The sequence below is a fragment of the Trematomus bernacchii genome, unplaced genomic scaffold, assembly GCF_902827165.1.
Source record: "Trematomus bernacchii unplaced genomic scaffold, fTreBer1.1, whole genome shotgun sequence".
Lineage (NCBI taxonomy): Eukaryota > Metazoa > Chordata > Actinopteri > Perciformes > Nototheniidae > Trematomus > Trematomus bernacchii.
The window spans coordinates 6,970,839-6,993,994 of record NW_022987689.1 but is presented as its reverse complement, the minus strand read 5'-3'; the positions used below and the strand labels follow the sequence as shown (position 1 = coordinate 6,993,994).

General features: G+C 41.7%; 4 protein-coding genes across 5 annotated transcripts in view; 1 reads left to right on the top strand and 3 right to left on the bottom strand.

Annotated features, from left to right (window-relative positions):
• Positions 1-3,442, top strand: part of LOC117488643 (protein unc-13 homolog A-like) — a 35,841-nt gene extending 32,399 nt beyond the window's left edge. The window contains exon 43 of one of the 2 annotated variants that reach the window (XM_034137654.1): positions 504-3,442. In XM_034137654.1, coding sequence (XP_033993545.1) covers positions 504-792 — 289 coding nt within the window. In that variant the 3' untranslated portion in view covers positions 793-3,442. The remainder of the gene's footprint in view (positions 1-503) is intronic. The other variant, XM_034137655.1, reaches the window with a different exon arrangement.
• A 970-nt stretch (positions 3,443-4,412) lies between these two features.
• LOC117488648 (RNA-binding protein MEX3B-like) lies at positions 4,413-12,798 on the bottom strand. Its single transcript, XM_034137663.1, has 4 exons — positions 12,322-12,798; positions 11,224-11,790; positions 9,454-9,749; positions 4,413-9,326 (listed from the first exon to the last, which is right to left on the bottom strand). The coding sequence occupies exons 2-4, from the start codon at positions 11,723-11,725 to the stop codon at positions 8,121-8,123; spliced, it is 2,004 nt and encodes a 667-aa protein (XP_033993554.1). The 5' UTR covers positions 11,726-11,790; positions 12,322-12,798; the 3' UTR covers positions 4,413-8,120.
• A 920-nt stretch (positions 12,799-13,718) lies between these two features.
• Positions 13,719-18,730, bottom strand: mbd3a (methyl-CpG binding domain protein 3a). The gene is made up of 7 exons (XM_034137683.1): positions 18,567-18,730; positions 17,204-17,369; positions 16,408-16,545; positions 15,902-15,992; positions 15,631-15,808; positions 14,784-14,942; positions 13,719-14,644 (listed from the first exon to the last, which is right to left on the bottom strand). Exons 1-6 carry the CDS (start codon positions 18,578-18,580, stop codon positions 14,789-14,791), a joined length of 741 nt encoding a protein of 246 aa, XP_033993574.1. The 5' UTR covers positions 18,581-18,730; the 3' UTR covers positions 13,719-14,644; positions 14,784-14,788.
• Positions 18,731-19,814: 1,084 nt separating this feature from the next.
• LOC117488666 (cytochrome b-c1 complex subunit 10) lies at positions 19,815-22,670 on the bottom strand. Its single transcript, XM_034137690.1, has 3 exons — positions 22,548-22,670; positions 21,295-21,425; positions 19,815-20,150 (listed from the first exon to the last, which is right to left on the bottom strand). The coding sequence occupies exons 1-2, from the start codon at positions 22,634-22,636 to the stop codon at positions 21,305-21,307; spliced, it is 210 nt and encodes a 69-aa protein (XP_033993581.1). The 5' UTR covers positions 22,637-22,670; the 3' UTR covers positions 19,815-20,150; positions 21,295-21,304.
• Positions 22,671-23,156: the final 486 nt, after the last annotated feature.

Genomic DNA, 23,156 nt, shown 5'->3' with positions numbered 1-23,156 from the left:
AATGTACTCCATAACTCTGTGACTTTTTTTAACTTTGTTTTTAGTTTTTTCTTAGTTTTTTTGTATAATAGCAGACATACGCACACACCTATACATTCGTATACACATTTATCTACTTAGATTCTCCTTTGTGTTTACATGTACACATATTTAGACACATAAGGCTGACGAAAGCAGGGTAACATCACACTCTCAGTCTCCTCTCTTTCCATGATTGACCTTTAGATTCTCTCTCCTGGGTCTACCATTCTTCCATTTATAGATTAGGGTACGTTTATTTTGCCTTAGTACAGGGTTAAGTAAAGCAAGTGTTCCAAACACAGCAAGTGTATGATAAGGACATCAGTTGGGTTCCAAATGTAGCAGGTTATTAAAACTACAGGGTGTGTGGTATTTTGGTTGACTCGTATGTACCGGAAGAGTTTGAAACGTTAATTCTTGAGTGTTAGTAAAATGCAGACATACGTGTAGTAAAACAAGGATATGACTGTGTGTTGTTTCAGCGCGTTGGGCACGGAGGTGGGTCCGGAGAGCTACGAGCTGCAGGTGTGTGTGAAGGACTACTGCTTCGCCCGAGAGGACCGCACGGTGGGCATGTCCGTGGTGCAGCTGAAGGACATCGCCAGCAAGGGCAGCGTGACGCTCTGGATGCCGCTGGGCCGCCGCGTCCACATGGACGAGACGGGCCTCACCGTGCTGCGCATCCTCTCTCAGCGCAACAACGACGAGGTGGCCAAGGAGTTCGTCAAGCTCAAGTCGGACCAGCGCTCAGCGGAGGAGGGTCGCAGCTGAGGGGGGGGAGAGCAAAGACATGCGTGTGCACAACAACCCAGAGACATAGCATTATGCACACATATAGAAGTCACACCTGCATAGACAACCATGTGCAATTCACAAGCACACACATGCTCTATTGTACATATATCTGCATACATTATGCAACATTTACATTGCAATGTTATCAATGCAAAACATTGAGGAATATGTTTATAATCATTCATAATTAATTTTTCCACTTCAGTTTAGCCTCACATTAGAAAGCACTTGTCACTCAATCTCTCCCAGAACGCATCACACCTTTTATACGCTGTACATTTAGATGTGATATAATGCAACGCAGAGCCACAACTGAACCTTGTTGATAGTTCGAGGACGACCACTTTGCACTTTTGCTTCTCTTTGTCTTCAGAGAGCGGTTCTTGTCTAGCTCTGTTTGTCCGTCCGTCTGTCCGCTTGCCTGCCTGACTGTGTGTCGTTCTTCAAGTCTGTCAGTCTTTCTCCCCCCCACTCCCCCCCCCCTTGTCGTTGTTTTGCGTAATTTTCCCACGGTGTGATGTGTTGTGTAGGTCGGAGGTCAGGCACAGATCTAAGATCGGCGCCCTTTTGCTCCAGAATCAAAAATAGAGAGAAAACACTGACCTTAGATCAGCATCCAGGGGGGCAACGTCACTTCTAGTCTGTCCTGTAATGTCCTGCATGTTGAACCCAGGAACACTGTGATTCACGTTGCTGTATCCCCCCAACATAAAAGATGGGTGCCTACAATATTTTACCTGTGTGAGCATGGTGCATACATATATATCCCTGGTAATAAGGTTTTATAACCCAACTAACCGTCATGGTCATGGAGAAACTGATGATGATGTGTAGAGATGAAGGTTGTGGCCACAAAGTTTATATATACAAAAAAAATCTTTATTCACATCATGATAAATGGAGCAATACCCCAGTGTCGAACACATCCACACCCCTAGAGTGCACATTTACTGCAAAAAGGGCTACAGGATGATCAGCGGACGGGGGGTCACTTTACGCACTATACATCCTTTCAAAGATTCAGTTGATAAAAAGACCAGGAGGCTTCCCCACGTGCCCACCCTTCTACATAAACAATAGCACTCTCTGCGATTGTCTTTCATGAATGACACTGAGGAGAAGCCCAGAGGACGCGATGCTGAAGGACACGGCTCCCGATCGCCTGCACACCAAACTCATCTCTTTAAGGCAATAGTGGTTTGTTCCTTTGTTCTTTTTACAAAGAGCAAACCCCCTGTTTCTTTTGTTATCGTTTGTGTGCATGTGTGTGAAGGTGTGTGTGTGCGAGTGTGTGGGGGCAAATGGGCTCTGAGATTGTGAGCAATATATTGTATAGACACCCTTAATGTATGCGCTGTCAGTATAAATACAGGAGCACCAACTGCAATATCCAGATCCAAGGAATGGAAAACTTATGATTCTTCTTTATTCTATCTACCTTTATTCATGGAATCATAAAATTCCCATTCCCGGTGGAAGTGTGTAAAATATTTGTCACTTTTTAAATAAGAGGGAAAGTGTTTTGTCCATGAATTCCTATTTGCCTTTAGGAACAAATTTGCACGGAGCTCATGTATTTTTTCAAAGAAAGAAGCCATCGGAGTCACCGCCAAGCATCGATGTTGTGTTGGTTTCAGTCTTGTCATGTGCATCAATAAATCTGTTACCTTTAACTGCATAAAGGTGAGCAACACTCAGAGGGTCTGATGACCTACTTAATGAGGTCAGTGCTGGCCTGTCACATGTTGTCTTTACTGAATACTGTTTATTTCTACCAAAAACAAAGCTTCTGAATGTCACTTATCCTCAGCTAAGCCTTCTTTCTATGATCAGAGGGACATTTAAATCCAAAACCACGAATAGCACTGGGACAGCAACTCATGCCTTCAAATTAGGCGTTCAAATTCCACTTAAATAAATTGGATAATTTTAGGAGAATCGGCTTTTGAAATAAGCTTTCCGTCCCATTTAACACGCAGTGCAGTTACATTGTTTTTAATGAGTTGATTAAGTAATCCCAAGGCTCAAGACTAAACTCTACATTTCACGTTAGAAAAGTATGAAAAATAACATGAGCCATTATCCAGTTTGGGGCTCGTTGGTTGCCTGCTCCATGTATGTATGAACACTGCACACACACTCGCGCACTGACTGCACACACACTCGCGCACTGACTACACACACATCTAAACACCAATCTCTGCTCAAGCACAAAAGGGCACATGTAAGATGACACACATGCATGCATGCACGCCGACACAACTCTGTGGAGACCAATGACGCCCACCCTGTGAATAGAATCAACTGACAATTGCATGATGGGAAACTTTATCGTGCCAGCACGCGTCTCTTTGATGTGAATTATTTTCCCTTTTTTCAAAGCTATGTAATGATAATTCATCAATGTTTTTTTGTTTTTCCAAAAGGCTTGTGAATACGTCATTCGTAACCAATATGAATGTAGTGTGAACACAGAACTCGCATGAGAGAATTATTTTCTACTAAAGGATGTTTCTAATTTGTTTCTTATCATTACTGATTGTTCTTTAATGAGGACGAGGAGGAACTGGAATGCAACCTGATTGTGATCTGCTTCCTAATAAAAGGGCATTTGTGTCACAATCTATACATCTGCTTTTTATTACCTTCAGCAAGGAGCTCGTCAGTCAACAGGATAACGGGAAAACCATGCCAAATTTAAATTAAAAAGTTTATAGTATTTGATGACATCATAACCAGAGCATTTGTCTTTTTTAGATGAAAGAGCTGAATCATACATTTCTTAGGCAAATAAATACAAAAGCACTACAAATCTAATAAAGGCATGTCCTACCATCAAGTGTAGTAAACCATTAGGCATTGTTTTGAATTTACTGTCACATGAGGAACTCTTAATAAAATCTAAGAGTTTTAGAGCAGGAAGAGAGAGAAAAATAGCAGGATTTTCTTAAAATGTTTATTTAAAATAGTAAATCCAATAAAAACAGGTGTCTGAATGTGAGAGTTAACCAGCCGTAGACTGCCAACAGTCTGTGAAACTGAGAAGAGCTCCTTCTCTGCTTTCTTAAAAGGAAATGAAAGTTGAGTATCATCAAGACTAAATAGGGAGTTTTTCGTAACATGGTGTAACATAGTGTACAAAACAGATTTCACTTGTGTTCTGTACACTGTATGTTAATGAGTTTACTGGCTGGGATTTAAACCCATCCCCGGTGAATGGAGTATCTGCTGATGGAAGGTTTGAGTGGGTAATCTGGGTGGTTGATTTAAATAATTGAGCTAAAACATGACAGAAAATAATTGTCTGACTATTTCCTTCAAATTGCTTATTTCTAAAAGGTCCAAATCCTGCCATAGTGCTGTTGAATTTATTGTTGGAAGATTTCCACCGGATGTTAGTGTAAGATTCAGGCTCATCCTGATGTTTTATCTTGATCTGAAGGTCTAGACTCAGATTTACAGACAGCCTGAACTGCAGATTTCTCTCAGGCCATTATTTATGGAGGTGTGTTTTTACTGCCCCCTTGTGGCCAAGACGCTCCATTGTGATGCACGTTTCCACTTGGAACAGAAAAAAAGACACCAGACACAAGTTCTTATTTTACAGTAAAAAAAATGAAACCAAAACAAGACTTTATTAAAGAAGCATAAAAAATAAAACTCTTGATACATTTCTCATAACCGTCAAGTCAGCTCAAATTATACGATTATACAATTTTTCCGGCTCACGGTTAAAAGGTCCATAAACTTTCAAATAAAATATATTTCAATTTTAAAATTTCTTCAATAATTTTCTCATTTTGTTATAAATTGCCTATTATGTAGTACACAGGAAATAAGGAAAATAAAAAAATGGAAAATAAAAATAAATTTGAAGTAATAAAAAGGGTCACATTATTGTCTGGGATATTTAGGTACGCAAATAAATTGTAAAAAATAAAAATGTGTAAAAAGTTTTTTTTTTATCTTAAAAATTATTAGCTAATGCCAGGTGGCTTGAAGACATGCAGATGGTTAACTTACAAATAATGATACATGTTCTTTAGAAACTACACTTATCTTCAATTAATTCATTTTGCTTTTGAAAACAAGAGCCCAATGATTGTATTCAGGGTATATACACACAGGTCAGGCCTGAAACCTAGTTTGCCAACGTTTTACATTTTGGTTCTGCATACAAAAGAGAATTAAAGCAAAAAATAGGAGAGCGGCAGCTTGAGGGGTGTCTGTCACCCCTTACTGGCCTGGCTCTCTTCGCATCCCCCCCCTCTAATCACTAAAAAGGTCAGAGGTCACTGGCTAGCATACCTCAGGAAACCCTGTTTTCAAACCTTTAGGAAGGAAATGGGGGAGGGGATAAGTTTGGCAAAAAAAAAAAAAAATCAGCAGTCAATCTGAAAAACTTTGTACCTTTTTAACAATGAAAACTACTGTACACTAAACCCTAACAATTTCTCATTGGCCAGAAACACCCCAGTGCAACACCAGGGTGTGCATCAGAACCATCTGGTAAATACAACACGTTTATTTCCTTTAACACGCCAACGTGGACAGTTTAAAGAAGGGCTCTAAGATCGGCATCATCAGACTCACACAGCTGATCAGTTCTTTCAGATGCGTTCAGGGCCCGGCATCTGTTCTGAGTGCACACGATTAAGAAACAAAATGTGACGTTTGACATCAGAGCCTGACAGGGAGGCGTTCTCGCAGGAGCGAGAACAGGGTAGTCAGGTTTACAGTGCAGCGCCGCAGAAGTCTGAACACTAAGAGGCCTCCCGCTGCCAACTGGGTTTGTTCAACGCTGCGTATCAATAGGGAGTTGCCCCAAAGCACCATGGGAGAGTCTTCACAAAGACTCCTGGTTCAGCTCCTGGGCAGATTTCACGTACACGTATGGACACATGAGTGAGTGCACTGCTGCGCTCAACCAGGACAGCGGCTTATTAGATTCCTCTGTGCAGCTGCTGCCCTCGTCACCTAAGTAGCAAACGAACAGTCAGGCAGCAAATAAGTTAACATACTGGCTGGAGCACCAAAGCACAGCAGAAACTGCCCATTTTCTACATGTTTTTTTACTCTCAGTAGAGTTACCCTTTTTCCTTTGACATTAAAACCCTACGACCCGTCCTGATCTGAGACTACGTCCAGAGAGGACGACACACTGTGGCTGCAATGCCCTACTGACCGGATCCGAATGTGATGGCTGTGTAGGGACAGTTAGAAAATATAGTTTAAGATACAACAGCAAAACATTCTGCAGCTGCTGGGATTTGAACACAAAGTGTCTGGAAGCCCTGGATGACCTAGCTACTAGCTGCCATAAAGGATAAGTTCTACCTTCTGCATGTGAGCCTGAAAGCGTGATCATGTGTCTGTGCAGTCAGAGGAAGCCCTTGAGAATTAGGTGTGTCGATTTAATTCTGTCGGCATGGCTTGTCTCATTCTATGAGCTGATTCCGTGCATGTTCAAAAGGGCCAATAACGGCAACCGCGTACCAACTACATCGCCCAAAATCATACATACAGTATTAACACTATAGGAGGCAGTTACTGCAAACTTAGACTGAATTCTTTAAAAACCACTAACACAAAACAGAATGCAACTGCCTTATCAGTAATGCTATGAAAACATGGGAGCAACCTTAAACGACTAACCACTTAGTGCACCACATTTGGCCAGAAGTACAGCGCTATATGGGAATGACAGTGTGTCATCTGAGAGTACCATACAGCTTTGCTGTGAGAGTGGGGTGGAAGACCAAAACTACCAAAACTAAAACAGTAAGAGCTGTTTTTCTTTCCTACTAAGAGGGACTAGGAGTTACAGTGCATGAAAAAAAGGTTCAATTGAGCCACTTGTTATTGTTTAGTGTGGGAGGAGCAGCCTTCTCCATATCCTTACAGCACAAAACATTCACGTGTGACATCAGAGAAGCCCTATCTCATCCTAGAGTCCAAAATATGTCTGCGAGCCACACACTCGACAGTCAAGAGTCAAAAAATAGAATAGAATAGAAAAGGCTGAGCGACTGATCTGAGTGTAACAGGCATGATGGGATGGATGGATCAGAGCGAATCCTTCCTTTAAGACTGTGGGAGTGAAGGAGGGGCAGCAGGACAGACACCAGACCTTCACATGGTGACACATGATGATGCAGATGTGAAAACAGCATGAGTGAGCGATATTCACACATACGCAATAGAGAGATGTAAAGGGATTGTCAGGCAGCCCAAACGTACAAATAAACTGACCTCAGACACATTCCTACTGTATCACAAATGGTATGTTTCTCACTTATTAATGGGTAATAGAGTGGTGCAGGGATGACTTAACCCGGAAGTAAGCTCAATTTCAAGCTATTTTCCAAAATCCTATGGAGAAATCCCATTGACTCTGAGACGAGGGAACCGGTAGTGGTAAAATGCTAACTCACTTTAGGACTCGTCACTGCACCACTCTATACATGTGAATCAAAGCAGCAGCCACATTTGCAATGCAAATTCATCCAACAGGTTATTCAATTTGGAGAGTGAATTAAAGAGAGTTCTATTTAATAGCATTCATTTGGCATTAAAGATGGCTAAATTTGTGTGGCAACGAGAAACAGGAGGTCTTCCTAAGATGGCCCTAGGGTGTGCTGATAGGGGCCTGATCACATCGCAGATCTTTAAAAAAGTTCCAAACTTACAAAAAATAGCAACCCCGCCTCTCAATGTTACAGGCAACAGCATGAGTGAGAGCAAGAGGAGAAGGTGAAAGGACGGGGGGGGGGGGGTCGGTTTGGAACGGTTTGCCTCCTGTCAAGAAACATTAAAATAAGGAGTAGAAAAGTGCAGGCCTTATTGACAGCTCCATCGAAAAATATCTGTTAAGTACAAAAGTGTCAAAAGGAAAGGCTGTGAGAGAAAAGCAGGCAGAGATCTGAAGAAGCCAGAATGAAGAAATGTCGAGACAGACCGGCAGCGCCGAGTCAAAATGAAGGCCTGAAGAGAGATAAGACACTAGTTTCCTTCCATAAGTTCATCACTGAGACCGTCTGAGGCAACAACTGTCTGCAGACCAGTTTCAATTAACTTCAGTCGTTATTATTATTATTATTGTTATTATTATTTTTGACAGTTATCAGCAATAAATCAACATCCGTATAGTATCATCATCTCTATTATGCGTTTATTATGGTCCATCATGTGTGTGTGAAAGTTATTAGTGTGAATCCTTCCGTCTGCCACAGCTGGTGCCCCACTCCAGTCTTCTTCCCGCCTCCCTCCTATTTCACCCCCCGCCCCGCCGCTCTGCCGGAGCATTAGGAGAAGATGCGGATGCACTGTGTGGTGGGGGTGTGGCAGACGGGGCACTCCGGCTCGGCTGACTGGCAGATCTGCCCGGCGCACTCCATGCAGAACAGGTTGTGGCCACACGGCACCAGGGCTGCTGTCACCTCGCTCTCGAAACACACAAAGCAGTCCCTGTTGATCCCGGGGCCGACGCCGACCAGACCTGCGACCCCGGGGCCTTTCAGACGACTCAGCATGCCAGAGCTGAGACCCCCGCCGCTGCCTCCCTCGGAGTCAGTGGGGGAGCCGCCGGGCAGGGAGGAGGCCGAGCAGGAGGAATAACCGGTGGACGAGCCGGCGGAGCTGGAGCTGGACGCTCCGGAGAAGGAGCCGCCGCCTGCGTTGCCAGACTGCAGCCAGGAGAGAGTGCTAAGGGGGTCGCTCTGTGCACGGCGGGCTAGGGGGTGATCCATGGGGCCCACGCCCGTGTCCTGAGGGAGAGTTGGAGACAATCGTGGGGTGATGGCGCCACCGCTGAGGCCGCTGCTGTTGCGACGTAGAGGCTGCTGCTGGGCGGAGCCAGGCGTCTTATTGCCTGCTCCACCGTTAACGAAAGGAGCCCAGATGTTGGCGGCACTGAACTCGAAGCCCAGTTCATCGGAGGAGGGCAACCCTGGGGTGGAGTCTCCCCCGAAAGTGAATCCTCCTCCCGCACTGCTGGAGCCTGTGCTAAAGGGGCTGGTGGGGCTGCCTGACTCATTGGCCTTGCGTGTGTTGCTGAAGTTCTCTGAGTTCATCCCGCCGTTGTGCGTGTGATAGGCTGCCGAGGAGGACATCTTCCGGCCGGAGGAGTGGTGCATGGACATGGGAATGGGAGGAGGTGGGGAGCCTGGAGGTGGAGGGGCTGCAGAGTGGTGGCCAGAAGCCCTGGACCACAGAGTAGAGGCCAGCCCCGCGCTCAGGGCGCCCAGGCCTTCAAGACTGACATCAGTGCCGTTGGAGTGGAAGTCGTTGTCACCCTGCAGGTCTACAAAGGTTCCAGTTCTCAGGGTGATGTGGGTCTCGATCTCCTCTCTCGCTCGGTCCACATTCTCCGGCATGCCGGTGACCTCGAACACGGGGTCTTTCTCTCGACTGGGGGTCACGATGTAGGTGTGAGTCTGCTGCTGGATGCGCTTGATAGTCGCTCCCTTTGGTCCAACAACTAAACCGACTACTCTGTAGGGCACCCTCACCTGGAAGAGAAACATTTCAATGTTACTATGTAGGTGATTTGTTGTTTATTTTAAACACACATTAGTTATCATACATCCAGAGTCACACATAAACACAATAAGAGCTAAGCCATGGGGGGTTCTCTACCTGTATGGTGGTCTGTCCAGGTAAGTGTGGAGGTCCAGGAAGAGAGCTGGTGCCAGTGCCAGTACCAGTTCCAGTGCCAGTGCTGGTTCCTCCTCCTCCTCCTGCTGCCCCGGGCCCTCCGGCTTTGCAGCGGGATGCCCGGATCATAGAGAAATGCTCGGCCGCAGAGACAATTTCACGTTTAGCCATTTCCACATCCTCCCTTCGTCCCGTCACGATGAATACTGGCTCCTCGCCCCTGACTGGAGTCTTTATGTAGGTATTTGTCTTGGCACGCAAGGCCTTAATCTTGCAACCTGAAAGATGCAGAAGTACATTAACACCATTATTAAACACATTCAAACACGTATTTATAAATTATGTTTGACTAAAGTGAAGGTTTTGTTGAAATATGGTGGTGATTTGACTATATAGGTTTGTGGTGGTGTTGTTTGAGTATTTACCAGGCCTCGTGAAAGTAATTTGAGTACAATTGAACCACAAACGGCAGCCTCCAAATCTCTTATATAGTCAAATACATGTCCCTCACAAACCTTTCTACAAAACCGATCATTATCTCTAATAAAAAGGCAGTTTTTTTTTTTGCAGGTCTATTGCATATGTTAAAACCATGGTAAGTGTGCATAATTAAGCATCAGCTTTGTTACACACAAACAACATTGAAAACGTCTCAAATACATATTTGAATAAGGGGAGTATGCTCAGTTGCGTAAGCATGTGTGTACTTATTCCTCAATTACATTCATTAATCATAGCACTCCGGTTTAAGGGTTTTAATGAATGCACCATTTTCAAATCTATAAAAACATATACGTAGTAGCAAACGCATTATGCATAAGAAATATATGAATGAAGAGCCTGTCTGCCCAAACACCAAGTCAATAGCTGGTGCACTGCTGGTGTCAACTCATGCTCTGTTTCTTTAAATATGGACGCTTCATTCTCGGCGACCAATAGGACGCCCGGAGTGTGATGTCATTGTGGGAAGCAGAAAGCATGGCTTTTTCAAACAAAGAGAACAATGCCTCAACGCTGCCGCGTCTGCAACGGGCGAACCAAACCTACAACAAGGGCCAATTTAAAATTAATGATATATATTGATAACAAATAAAAAATAAAAATGATATGTGTAAAGGGAAACGGCTCAGGAGCGAACAGCAGCATCGGCAGACAGAGCTGGGTGCAGGGCGTAACACCGCCCAGTCCCGTGTTTGTGAGCCTGCTGCTGCCGCGTTTCAGCTTAAAATCAGCAGCAGAGACAATAATAATTTACTATAAACACCTACACGAGTTAAAAGGTGAGCCCAGTGTTTAAACATGCCCATTTAACCTGTGATGTATAAAATCTGCACATTTCGGTATATTTCCTTTGTTTGGTGCATGCTGCTAGACATGTCCAGACTCCCGACAATCTGCCGCTTTGTCTGACCCTCTCCACCCCTCCCCCTCCCTCCTACTCATCGCCCACACTCCCTCACTCCCTCTATGTCAAGGCATTGTCTTATTACTGTTAGAAATTGAATATCAATACATTATGTATGGCTTCTTTAAGGGAGTAGCCGCATTATGTTGACATTAAAGACCAACACGGTGAGTCCGGCCCGACCAGAGCATCAAGCTGAGGCAGTAAAAGTTCAGAGACCCTCCTCTCTCCAGACTGCCACCCAAACAAAGAGCCACCAGGCTGCATTGCCTGGCCGAGCTGTACACAAACAAACACCAAATAACCCCTCACAAAAAAAACACCACAAAAAACACTCATGCTCTTACCTTGTCTTCCCACTATTTCGGCCACATGCTCGGAGCTGGGGACAGGCACACATTCAGTCATGTTGACACTTCTTTTTCTGCTGCAGAGGACGGAGCTTTGTTCCCCGTGGAGCATTGAGTGGGAGCCGGCCATGTGGTACCCGCCTGTGCCGTAGTACTCTGGGGATGGAGAGCAGGACGACGGCGAATCCCGGGACCCGTTGGGATGCTCCATCATCTGGAGATCCACGTAGCCCACACCGTTACAGCCGTCAGAGCCCGGACCCTGGGTCCCATCCAGAGGGTCGACCAGTCCGCCGCCTACGCTCCCACCGCCGCCCACACAGTCCACCTTCTCCATGGCCATGAGTGACAGCTGGTCCAGGGCGAAGCGGAATGCCTCTTGGTGGTCCTCGTCCCGGGACTCCTGGTCTGTCTCCCGGGGAAGACCGACCCCGTTGTGCTGGCTGCTGATCACCACGTCGTGGTCCATAATCTCGGGGTGGAATAAAGGGCTAGGCATATTGTCTCCGTGGATCTCACATCAGATCACCGATGCCTGTTTGTTGGGAGTGAACTCACCCTCTTCTGTAGAAAACAATTAATAAAAAGCAACAAAAAAGTCAAGTGTCTGTTTATCATTAAACACACAAAATCAAGACAGGAGTGGAGCACCGTGGGGCTGCCGATCATATATAAAGAGTAGCATGCAGGAGCAGTGTTGATTTGGGCGCCTTGCTTTGTCTGTTGTTGCTTCTTGTCTGACAACTGAAACCATCCAGGTTGTTTTGTCGGGATAAAGCATGTCCGCCTGAACACAAGTGAACAAAGTATTCCCTTGCACAAACACAAATAACATGTGTGGCACCAACGACAGACACTCTTAAATGTACTGATCGAATACAAAATGAAAGATAAAAGATTAATATTATCTGTTGTTAGCCCCAAGAGCCAGGCTAACAGGCTAGCTCCACACAGTCGGCACTCAGTCACGTTGTCGACCCCTTTGTTTGGGAGCAGCTCGGCTAGCTGCTAGCTCTGCTCTGACAGTCCAACTTGTGCCCATTCTCAAAGGTTGATTACAAAAATTAGACAAGTGCGAAAAACACACGAACTTACTTTATCTTGCCTTGGTCGATGAGATCCTGTCTTCGCTTGTCGCCCAGGTTTTGAGGGAAAAGATGAGAAGCAGCCAGGAGGAGGAGGAGACCAGCTCTGTGCAGCGCTAGGGAGCTAACAGGGTTAGCTTAGCTAGCACGCTAAATGGGGGGCGTAGGAGAAAAACGTTTAAAATCGAAAAGAGGGCACTGTTGTTGTTTTTGTTCTCTTTCTGGAGTCAGAGCGTATTCCTGGGAGTGTCACTGTGTCTTCATTCTGCTTTCCAGCAGGGGAACGCAGCTGAAATCCAAGGATAGTTGTTGTCTTTTTGGTGACAATAAAAACAGTGGTTCTCGGCTCTCTGCTGCTGCTGCCTGACCCCGGTCCGCCGCCTTTGTCTCGCCAGGCGCACGCCGCTCCGTCTCCCGCACACGGCACTGACGTCACCCGCGACACAACAATGGGTTCAAAGGCCACATGCAGCATCAACGGCAAGCCACCGCTGCTGTCAGTGTCTGACAGTCTGCAGGGAGATATTTGATTTACCAATTTTATTACACGTTTTTGCATCGCCCACAGTGAACGCATTGCTGTTTTTTTTTCTTCTAATGTGGCCGTGGTTGGGTGTGTTCATCATGCTACCAATGAGGTGGTTTGGGTTTTCCAACAACAGCCTTTCAAGATGCTCATGCAGTGTGTTCGTGTCTGCATTTATGTTCTTTCTAGTAGTTACATTTTCAGCGCAAACCCTATTTTTTTTTTACTATGAATTGAAATAAATAAACAACAGTTTAGTTAGTGTATTTCTATAGCACAGAAAAACAACAGGAGTTGACCCACATTGCTTCCAGCCAAAGGGGGATGGGTTAGAATTTCTCAATTCAGGTATACATAATTTAAGAAATAGAGGCATAACTACACAACATGTAACACAAAGAACCAATAGCAATACATTCAAATATTAAGTCAGGAGAAATCTAATAAAACATAAAAAAAGGAGAGGCAAATCTCAGATGGGAACATCGTACTGAAGACAAAGGAATGTTTTTTTCCAAGTAAATCTTAAAACAAAGCTCACATGGAAACGGACATTAATGATAAATGAAATTGTCCATAATGGCTGGGTAGAAATCCCCTCCTGAATCAATTGTTTTGCCCCCTTATTGTTTTTAGGGACACTGTTTTGACCAACTCATTAGCTTTGGCACAACACAGACTGTGGATTTGGAAACAAGGTTTCATCCCACTTATAACATCCATATACATATATGTATGTTAGTATTGTTTTATGATGGACATGAACAATGTGAACCCTTTATTTGAAGAGGAATAAGAATACTATCTTAAAAACCTGTCCAACTACCATAACCTCCTATATCTAAGGAGGATAATGACCAATAAAAGACAATCAACACCAGTTTTTAAAGAGCTGCATTTATTAGACAGAGACAAATAATGAATCTTGTATTGAGGTACAGTACATCTTGTTTTGAGGTACGTCAGTGTTGTACTTGTTTTTGTATTATCTGAGGGTACATATTTTTCCTGTTAAAGCTCAAATGTAGCTGATGAAACAGTACTGATTATTCTTTTGTCAACACAAATACCATGGCTTGAACTTAAAACCATGTAAACTCTCATTATTGTAAGAAATAACACTGCTTTGAACTGTAAAACCTTGAATCAAACAAACTACATTTTAATAACCCACAGCCACAAGAGTGCTGTGCGCATGTAAACATACTGCAACCTTACTATGCTTCTGAACATAAAACACACTACCTACAGTGCCAGATTAAAATATAAAAGAGCAACATGTTTAAAAAAAAAAAAAAATACTTAAGATGTCAACATGAGCTTATACATTCAACACACACGCAAACACACAGTCACATACATCAGGTTTGTGTTTTTAACTTGGAGCTTGAACAGCTGTTAACTAAATGTAACACTGCATTGTGTAGAGCAGCATCCACAACTGCTGTGAAACTGCCTTAGAAGTATTCTTATGGGAACAGTAACATCCTTTGACTCAATATAGTATCAATGGTGAAATGGTGATGTCACTGTTTCCTGAAAACAATAAACAGTATAGAGTCTATAGACAGTTCCCAAACATTATTAGAGGTAAAAATGAACTAAAAACCCAAAGGACCCTTTCAGAAGAACACCGTAACACAACAAAAATAAAAACAAAAATAACAATCTTTGTTTAGGTAAACAAAATCTGCAGAATGTCTGCATTTAGGGTATATTTCACTTGAAATTGAGTTAAAAAAATCTTCATGGAGCCAAATATTTGAAAATAAAAAGGAGTTTACCAGCAACTTCATGTCAAACAAGCCTATGGGAGAGATGAGAAAGAGACTTGTTACATGTACTGCAGTTCATACCAACTGAAGACAATCAAAAACAGAGGCTAATGGATGGAGCAACATTAAAGTTATAGGCAACAATAGATCAGGTCCTGCAGTTCTGTGTACCTTGGCTATAATTCCTCCTTGTTCACCTTCTCCACCTTCTCTTCTGCTTTGTTAGCTGCTGCTGCTTCTGCAGTGATGTCCTCTATATGAGCCAACATGTCAGCCGTGAGGGCTTCCTCCAGCCGCCGCCTCACACTCTGCACCAGGTCCTCCTGCTTCCTGAGAGACATAGACCAAGACAAGGAAACTATGAAAACAGCCATTTCATGGCAAAGATGATGATGAGGAATTAGTTCCACAAACTGTTTTTCTGTAAAGCAACCTTGGGTCCCCTGAAAGGAGCTATATACATTTAAGTTATTATTATTATTATTATTAAGTGAGGGAAAATGTATAGCAATTTAATATGTTTGTCATTGCTGTATGATATTTATCACCAAAGTACTGCACAGTGCAAATTTAGACCGATAACAATTAGTCTTAACCCAACTACCAAGAGCAATGTATAGTGTATATTTACTTTTTGTGTAATTTGTCACACATTCTATGTAGGTGAACAATCAAAAAAGATGAGACTATTCATAGTTTTAAAAACACTATAGAAGCCTTGAGTTGGATTGAGTTGCAGTAACTTCCTCCTCACAAACACATTTTAAGCTTGGTGCTTTTCGTCAAGCAGAGGACACATATTTACATAACACCAATAACCATTTACTATATCAGTAACTTACTTACCGATAATTACCCAAAACTAACTACAGCCCCTACAAGTCGCCCTACCTTACTGTGCCATGTGCCACAATAGACTGCACCTCTACAGCGTACTTGAGACACAGATTGTTTAATTCCAACGTATATGTGAAATTAATTAACCCCGACAGCTGTGTTGCTTGTGCGACCATCTCACCTGATGTCATCGTCGGTCACTACGAAGGCTTTGCAGAGAGGTTGTGATGTGTTGAGCCAGACTCCAGGGTTTTTCTCCACAGCGGCGGTGAGCTGTCCGGTGACAGGGGAGGGGCTGGTGTGCAGAGCACTGGCGATGGAAGACAGCAGAGTTTTATCTGAGCTCACAGGACCAACAGCTAGGTAGAAGACAAAAGGGAAGCACAAGTCAAGCTTCTAGAAGAACCCCAGTTTTTAACCACACAAGGTCATATTTGCCTTGGTTATCTCACCCTGTAAGCCTTTGGGAAGATCCATCGTTTTCACCAGCTCCTCTGCGATATCGAATGCATTCAACCCGCTCAACTTCCTCTCCCAGAATAGCTGGAGATTGAAGCAAAACAGAAGTTTTATGTACACAGAGCCAGAAAGCGACATTAAAGAACACCAGGTGTTATATACGCTAGTATTTGTCAGCTATGCAAAACATTACAACTACTTGCAGCAAGAGAGATCAGAATCAGAATTCCTTTATTAGTCCCTCAGCGGGGAAATGTACAGCGTAACAGCAAAAGTGGCATAGCAGGCAATAATACAGTGTGAGTTAACTTATTAAATATAGAGAAGAAAAGCACACATTAGCAATAGAATCAAAATGAAGACAAATAGGTACACCACTTTAATTGTTGGGACATTTGAAAATGTATGTTTTAACTTGATTTAACTTATTATTGTTTTAATGGTGAGACTCTAAAGAACGTTTAATGCTATATTGTGTTTGTTTTGTCATTGGACTTACTTGTTTCGGTTGGTCCACAGACTTCTGCGGGTCCGCCTTCACCTTGTTGTTGGGATGATTTGTTACCTTGGTCACCGGTTGTTTGAAGATGGATGCCGTCTGTCGAACTGGTAGTGTTGTGTTTAAATCAGGCTTGGACTTTAAGAGAGACAACAACATGACTTATAACCAGCTTTGATGATAGTAAAATACAACCGTTCTTAGTATGACCTTTCTGAGAGGTAACTGCATCTACGCAGTTGTATGAATGTGTTATTGTTGTATCATTACCGAACAAGGCGAAACAATGTAAACATGACAATGAACTCCCGTGATTATTATGATGAACAAATTGTTTAAAGGGAACATTTTCAAATGTAGCCCGGTTAGCCACTGTTAAACAGAAGTAACTCTGTGATGAGGGTTATAAAACACTTTAGATGAGTCCTTGAGGTTCTAAGTCAATCCAAAATGTGTGGCTGAATAACTGAAGGAAAACTGCAGTGTCAAGACATACAGAGCTGACACAAACCTTTTTGATATACACTCAAGGCTGTAATCACTACTTAATGTGCCTCCACTGATTGCTTCACATTGAAGACTCTTGCTCTGTTGGGCATGGTCAGAAAATATAATTAAAACCCATTTGGTTCAATGATGTAAAACGATAACCTGGTGAATATGTTTTACAGGCCCTGTGTACGAATTTAAGTGTCCAGAGACCACCATGAAGTTTCAGGGGAAATGTCCTTTCAACTGGCACTGGGATGTAGGTCTCATTAGTACGGGGGGGGGGTGGGGGGGGATGCAGACTCACCCTGTTGTGATGATTGTTGTCGTACAGATGCTTGTGCCTGCTGCGGTGCACTTTGGTCAGGAGCGACCATCCAGCTCGGGAGTGGCCGGCGTTCACATCTGTGTGAAGGTGGTTGCCCAGACTACGGACTATCTGGGGTTTGTTGAGAATGCGCTTAACAGGTATACTAGAAGAAAAGAAGAAAAGTCAACATCACCTAATGTCCCTTCTCAATAACTAAGGCATTAAAGCAGTTATTACTTATCTCAAATACTAGAATTTCTCTTTTTATTTACATCATTTATCTGACAGCTTTATTTACTTCTCAACATCGATTCTTTATACCCTTTGCGTTCAGGTTATTTTTGATTTGAATCACTAAACATCTACAGCAGTAAAATGCAAATGTTACAGGTGTAATATTAACCCAAAAGAATCAAAATGGTGATACATTGACAGGGACGATATTACTTATTTACTGATATTCTAGGTTTATTATAATGATAACACTTACATACTCTTCTATAACTTAAGTAAGCTTTAACATACCAGCATTTTTTGTGTGGTAATAGTAGTGTTACTAAAGTAAAGGATGACTGCTTTCCACCACAGCTGGACACCATCATATGGTTTATTCTAAATGAATGAATGATCTCTTTACAGGCATTGATGGCACTACCTTTAAATGATCACAAGCTGTAATTTGTCGCAAAATAACAGGGGTTCCTACATGGTTATCAATGCAGCCCATCTGAACACGCCCACAGGTGGAGTAATAAGCTACAGTTTGGGAAAACACCGGTTTGGATGATCGTTTGTAAGTGGAGCTTCAGGGTTTATCAGTAAACCATCAACTCTGTATTTGTAATACATTAGACTGGCTGGCTTTTCAAGCAAAACCACTTTGTTGAGAATAATATAGCAACTAATTTAAAGGACTTGTAAGCCAATGTAAGAGCTACATTATCTACGAAACAGCATGTCCCTTATCTTCTAGTTCAAAAAGGGAAAGTGAGCTGCAGCTGAGACTTTGAGAAGGCATCCTGGAGACGCCGAGCCGGGGCCCAACGCGCCGCAAGTCAAGCGTGTGTAAACAATGAAACTCAGCTAGCTAATCAAGCTAGCTGCGCTACTAATGTTAACGTACGAGCAACTACCGCATCAATTAACATACCATTGTTCACAAGTGGACGTTTACAAACCGATCAAACTCAAAACTATCTAAAGCGTGCGGTAAGAGTATTAAACAACGCGTATACAACACAGACATGACCATTTTGTAAGAGTTGTTCTGAACTGCAAAACGCATGTATGCATGCGTGCATTTCCTGCAGAGAAACTTTTATTTTACCAACTCATAGGGCAGAATATTAAAAAGTCTTACCCTTTCCTTTCCATGGTCTTGGCTTTCTTGATTTGCTTGTCTGTGATTCTGGCTCAGGAAAGATAAGAAGCCAGCTATCTGTTTGTTGTTGCAGTCATAATTTTTCACGGCACGGTTTGTTGTCGATTCCCTTTGCTGTCTGTCTCCCGTCAGGACCTTCACAACTGCAGATCACTCCGCCAGCCTTCTAACACAATGAGCGGAAGACACCCGCCACATCCGCGGTGATATAGTGCGAAAGTGATGCGCCAAGTTACCGGTGCAGTGTGCTAGAGCAGATAAGAGTCTATGGAGGTTACTGTGTATTTTATTAATAAAGCACGACACTTTCTCAAACGTTTCTTTTAAACCACGAAGTGTATATAAAAACGTGGAGGCATTTCAGATTTGAGCTATGGGACACGCAGAGGGCTAATACGTTTAAGGCTTTTTTTCTCCTGTTATATTACAGAATGCATCGATTATATAATTTTTTTAATAATGGTGCAGAGAACTTTGGGAACCCTTCGTGCAACCTCACACAAATACAAACTCAAAAGGTGGACTCTAAATAAGGTACATTTGACAAAATATTTTGCATCGATTAAATTGTTCTTGAATCTTAAATGAAATGCGTTGACAGATAGGCCTTATGTTACTAAAGTTTAAAACAATTGGATGAAGCAAAAATATCCAAGAAATTAGTTGCAATACTAATTGCCAAGAAAAACTGAAAACTAGAGCCTCAAATTGAAATTGGATTTGTTATGAATTTTATCTAATTTCCTTTGTTTATTTATTTGTTTTTAACCAGGCACCATCATTACATCTATTTTTCTCTGAATCTTTTTTTTACTGGTAAGCAAAATACCTAATACTTTTAGTTTCCTGAAGAATCCGAAGACCTATAGGATGCAAAATAATTTATATTGTATTTTTTCATTGAACACATTTCTGTGGAATGCACCACATAACCTTGAGTCAAAGCGATACTTGGAAAGATTAAGTCAGCCTTATGTGACTAACATTATCTAAATTACATGAAAATGACAGTGTGTTAGACATGATATAGAGTACATTTGTTAAGTGTGTTGTTTAGCACACCCGTCACCCCATGAAAGAAATATATTTACACAAGTTCGACCACTCTGCAATAATCACGGCAGTTCCCACCAGTGCCTCAACGTGCATGGATGTACAGGGACCTGTTCATCACGGCTATATTGAATCATTAAATCACAAGTGAAATAATAATACACAACCACAATATAGGATACATCTCATATACTTTACTTCAAAACAATAACAGAGTTTTTCAATTAAGAATCAGGTTTGACGCACAGAAGACCGATGAATAAAATGAATACCTGACCCCCAAATTAAGCGAAAAAAAAAAAAAGTCCATTTGTCATCGGTGTTCTCATATTTCTTCTATACACGTTTTTGTTGGTTGATGATTGAAATGACAAGTCCAGTGCATTTCCATGGATGTTGATGGTGAACAGTTCAATGAGCTGCAGGGTGAAGATGACACCCTCCAGTGGCCTGCAGGACACACGACGCCAAGCCGAAGCATTCAAGTCTCTGTGTAACACCGACACCAACCTGTCGAAAAAAGGGGGAAAAAGCCATTAGTCTGAGAAGTAGAAATGTGGTTTTGCTGTGACAGAGAAATCAAGCTTGAAGGAAAGACAGCAAGTTCAGTAGAAAAAGTTGTAACAAGTGACACTTGAAAATATGTTTGTTTTGTTTACAGATGACACACTTTGTTGTTTATTCATTAAAAGCACAATGCAAATCTCACTTAACAGTCAACACTGTTCACAGACATTTTTTATTTATTAAACTATTCATTTTGGAGAATTCCTAGCAAAATAACTAAGCTGCAGATCCCATCTGATGTTTCAGAGGTGTTCTAGTCTTATTAAAGGCTGCTACATATGGTTTTAAAACAGGCCACTGTCCTGGATACTGGTCTCCTGACACCCTGAACTACCTGGCTTATTGTTTCAGAATTACACTCGGTTTATCATTTCCTTAGTCATGACAGCTGCCTGCTGTTGAGAAGAAAGTAGTGGTCTTGGCAAAATGATAACATAATTATTTTTTACCAGTTGAGGTATTTGGTCGCAGAGAGTATTACAGAGTTACTACTATAGTGCAGTTTCGAATACCTGTATTAAGATGTTTAGAAATGTCAAATCTAGGGTATCACACTATAAAGAAAAAGAAAAAATAACTTTATATTTTGTTTATTTTATGATATTATGTGCTGTTTGACTAAATGGTTTTGGATAATTAGTTTACCTGGGAAAATGTAACTTTCTTAACAATGTCAATGTGGACAACAGCAAAAGGTGCATAGCCTACACTCACAACTTTATTAGAATCGTTAGGGTCTTTGACAGTATGCACCTTTCCAGTGTTTGCCACATTTTAAACTAATTTTTAACATCTAAATAAATAGAAATAGCTAGAGACCAGTTGTAATCAAGACAATGACACAGAATAAGAAATGTGAGTGTGAACAGTATGAGGGATCAGTTTAAGGCCAATTTAGATGTAAAGGTTGAAACTAAGCCCCACAGGATAGAAGTTCCTTGTTTATGGCTTTAAAAGATACAGTAGGAACAGAAATAATGATGACAAAACACATGTTAGTGCATCTGCTGCTCTCCGTTTGAAACACATGCTGTTACACCTTCTCTCTTATGTCGACAGTCATCTCTTTGCCATTCACTGAACAAACCTGATATCCACTACTTGTCATTATTGAATTTGCCGCTAATGTAGGGAACATAATCCAGAATCATTCTCCAGTCTGTGAAGTGGACCAGAGCTACGCCTCCCACTGAACCCCATACGGCCAGAGTGGGGATCCTGTGGAGAACAGAACATTGTCAAGACTTACACGTTTCTCCCATTCAGAGTGGATATACAAATGATGAAAATTGTAAAAGTTTGTTTTATTTTGTGACGAGAAATATTCATTCTAAACACATACACCAAAGAAAAATATTAAGCACTTAATGAGAAGTTAATAAAGAAGTGTTGGCGTAAGGCATGTCACAAATAAACAACATTATTCCCGATAGGCAAAAGATAAACAGATTTTCCGGTTAAAGCTTCACTGATTGAAATGTTATGAGTGACTTGCCTTTTTACCCATTTCTAAATACGGATGTATTATTAGAAAATGATTAAATTGATAATAAATCATTTTTTAAATAGGTGTCTCTCAAATGACTCATACCTTACAGACACAGTAATAGGTTAATGTAGTTACCAGGTAAAAAAACGTATGCACAAATCTATGTGGTTCTAGCAATTAGACACCAAATCAGACCACATTTAAGATTTAAAGACATTTATTTGATTCGTTAAAGGTGGGGTAGGTAAGTTTGAGAAACCGGCTCGAGATACACTTTTTGTTATATTCCATGGAATGCTCTTAATATCCCGATAGCAATTAATTTATTAATGGACTATTTGTATCACTAATATTTTTTGTCAACTCTGAATAATTTGCTCCTGTGGGTATTGTCCAAAGTATTCATAGTTACATGTCGAATATATGTAATAATTATATGTTATGTAAAGCGCTTTGAGAATTCGGAAAAACGCTAAATAAATGTAATGAATTATTATTAATCATTATTAAAGCTAATCTTCAGGTGAGATCAGCTGACTAGTGTTATGGTTAACTTAGCTACACTTATATAAACAAGCTAAACAAAGGGTATATAAATCGGGAGATTGCTATGCGAAAACATTCAATGAGGACAAAAAAGCTCACTTTGTTTGTAACTTCATAATTGTTATTTTTGACATCTTTATTCTTAGTTTAACTGAGAAGTATTCAGCACGTCCCCACAGGATGACCTCGGCTAAGCTAACAGCTAATGTTAGCTGAGGACACGATCAAGATTATGTTGACGTAAGTCTGACTTCTCTCCGGGTTTTGGCACTACTATTGTAACGATGTAAAACAAATCATCTTACCATGTTTTGGCAATGGACACATATTTTGTACCGACCACTTTAGCGATCATTTCTGCTGAAATGTGTCCTCCGTGCCGCTTTAAGAGCATAAAGAACTTCCGGTTTGCTACTGCGCATGTGCGTGATGACGACTTCAGTTCATTCTACTCGGAAAACATCAAACAGTGGATAAAACTGAACATGTCACACATCGATTTGTAACATGAACAGTTCTCTCACAGAGGGTGTTTCTAACGTTTATTATCTGTAGTTAATGTTTTGCTAACATGGCTAATCCTTAATATATGCGCGTTTATTCAAACCTATACGTAATATTTTACACACGGTGTAAAGTAAACAAGTACATTTACTCAAGTATTGTACTTAATTACCATTTTGAGAGACTTGTGCTTTACTTAAGTATTTTGCACTTGGCACTTCTACCCAATACAATTGAGAGGTTAATATCTTAATTCTACTCCACTACATTTATTCAATATCTTTAGTGACTTGGCACATTTTGATTAATAGTATGAAATATAATCAACACCTAAATTAGACTTTAGTTGCACCTGTAGTACATTCACAATTGACCCCACAAAGTACTATAATAAGCTGCACCAATTTGCA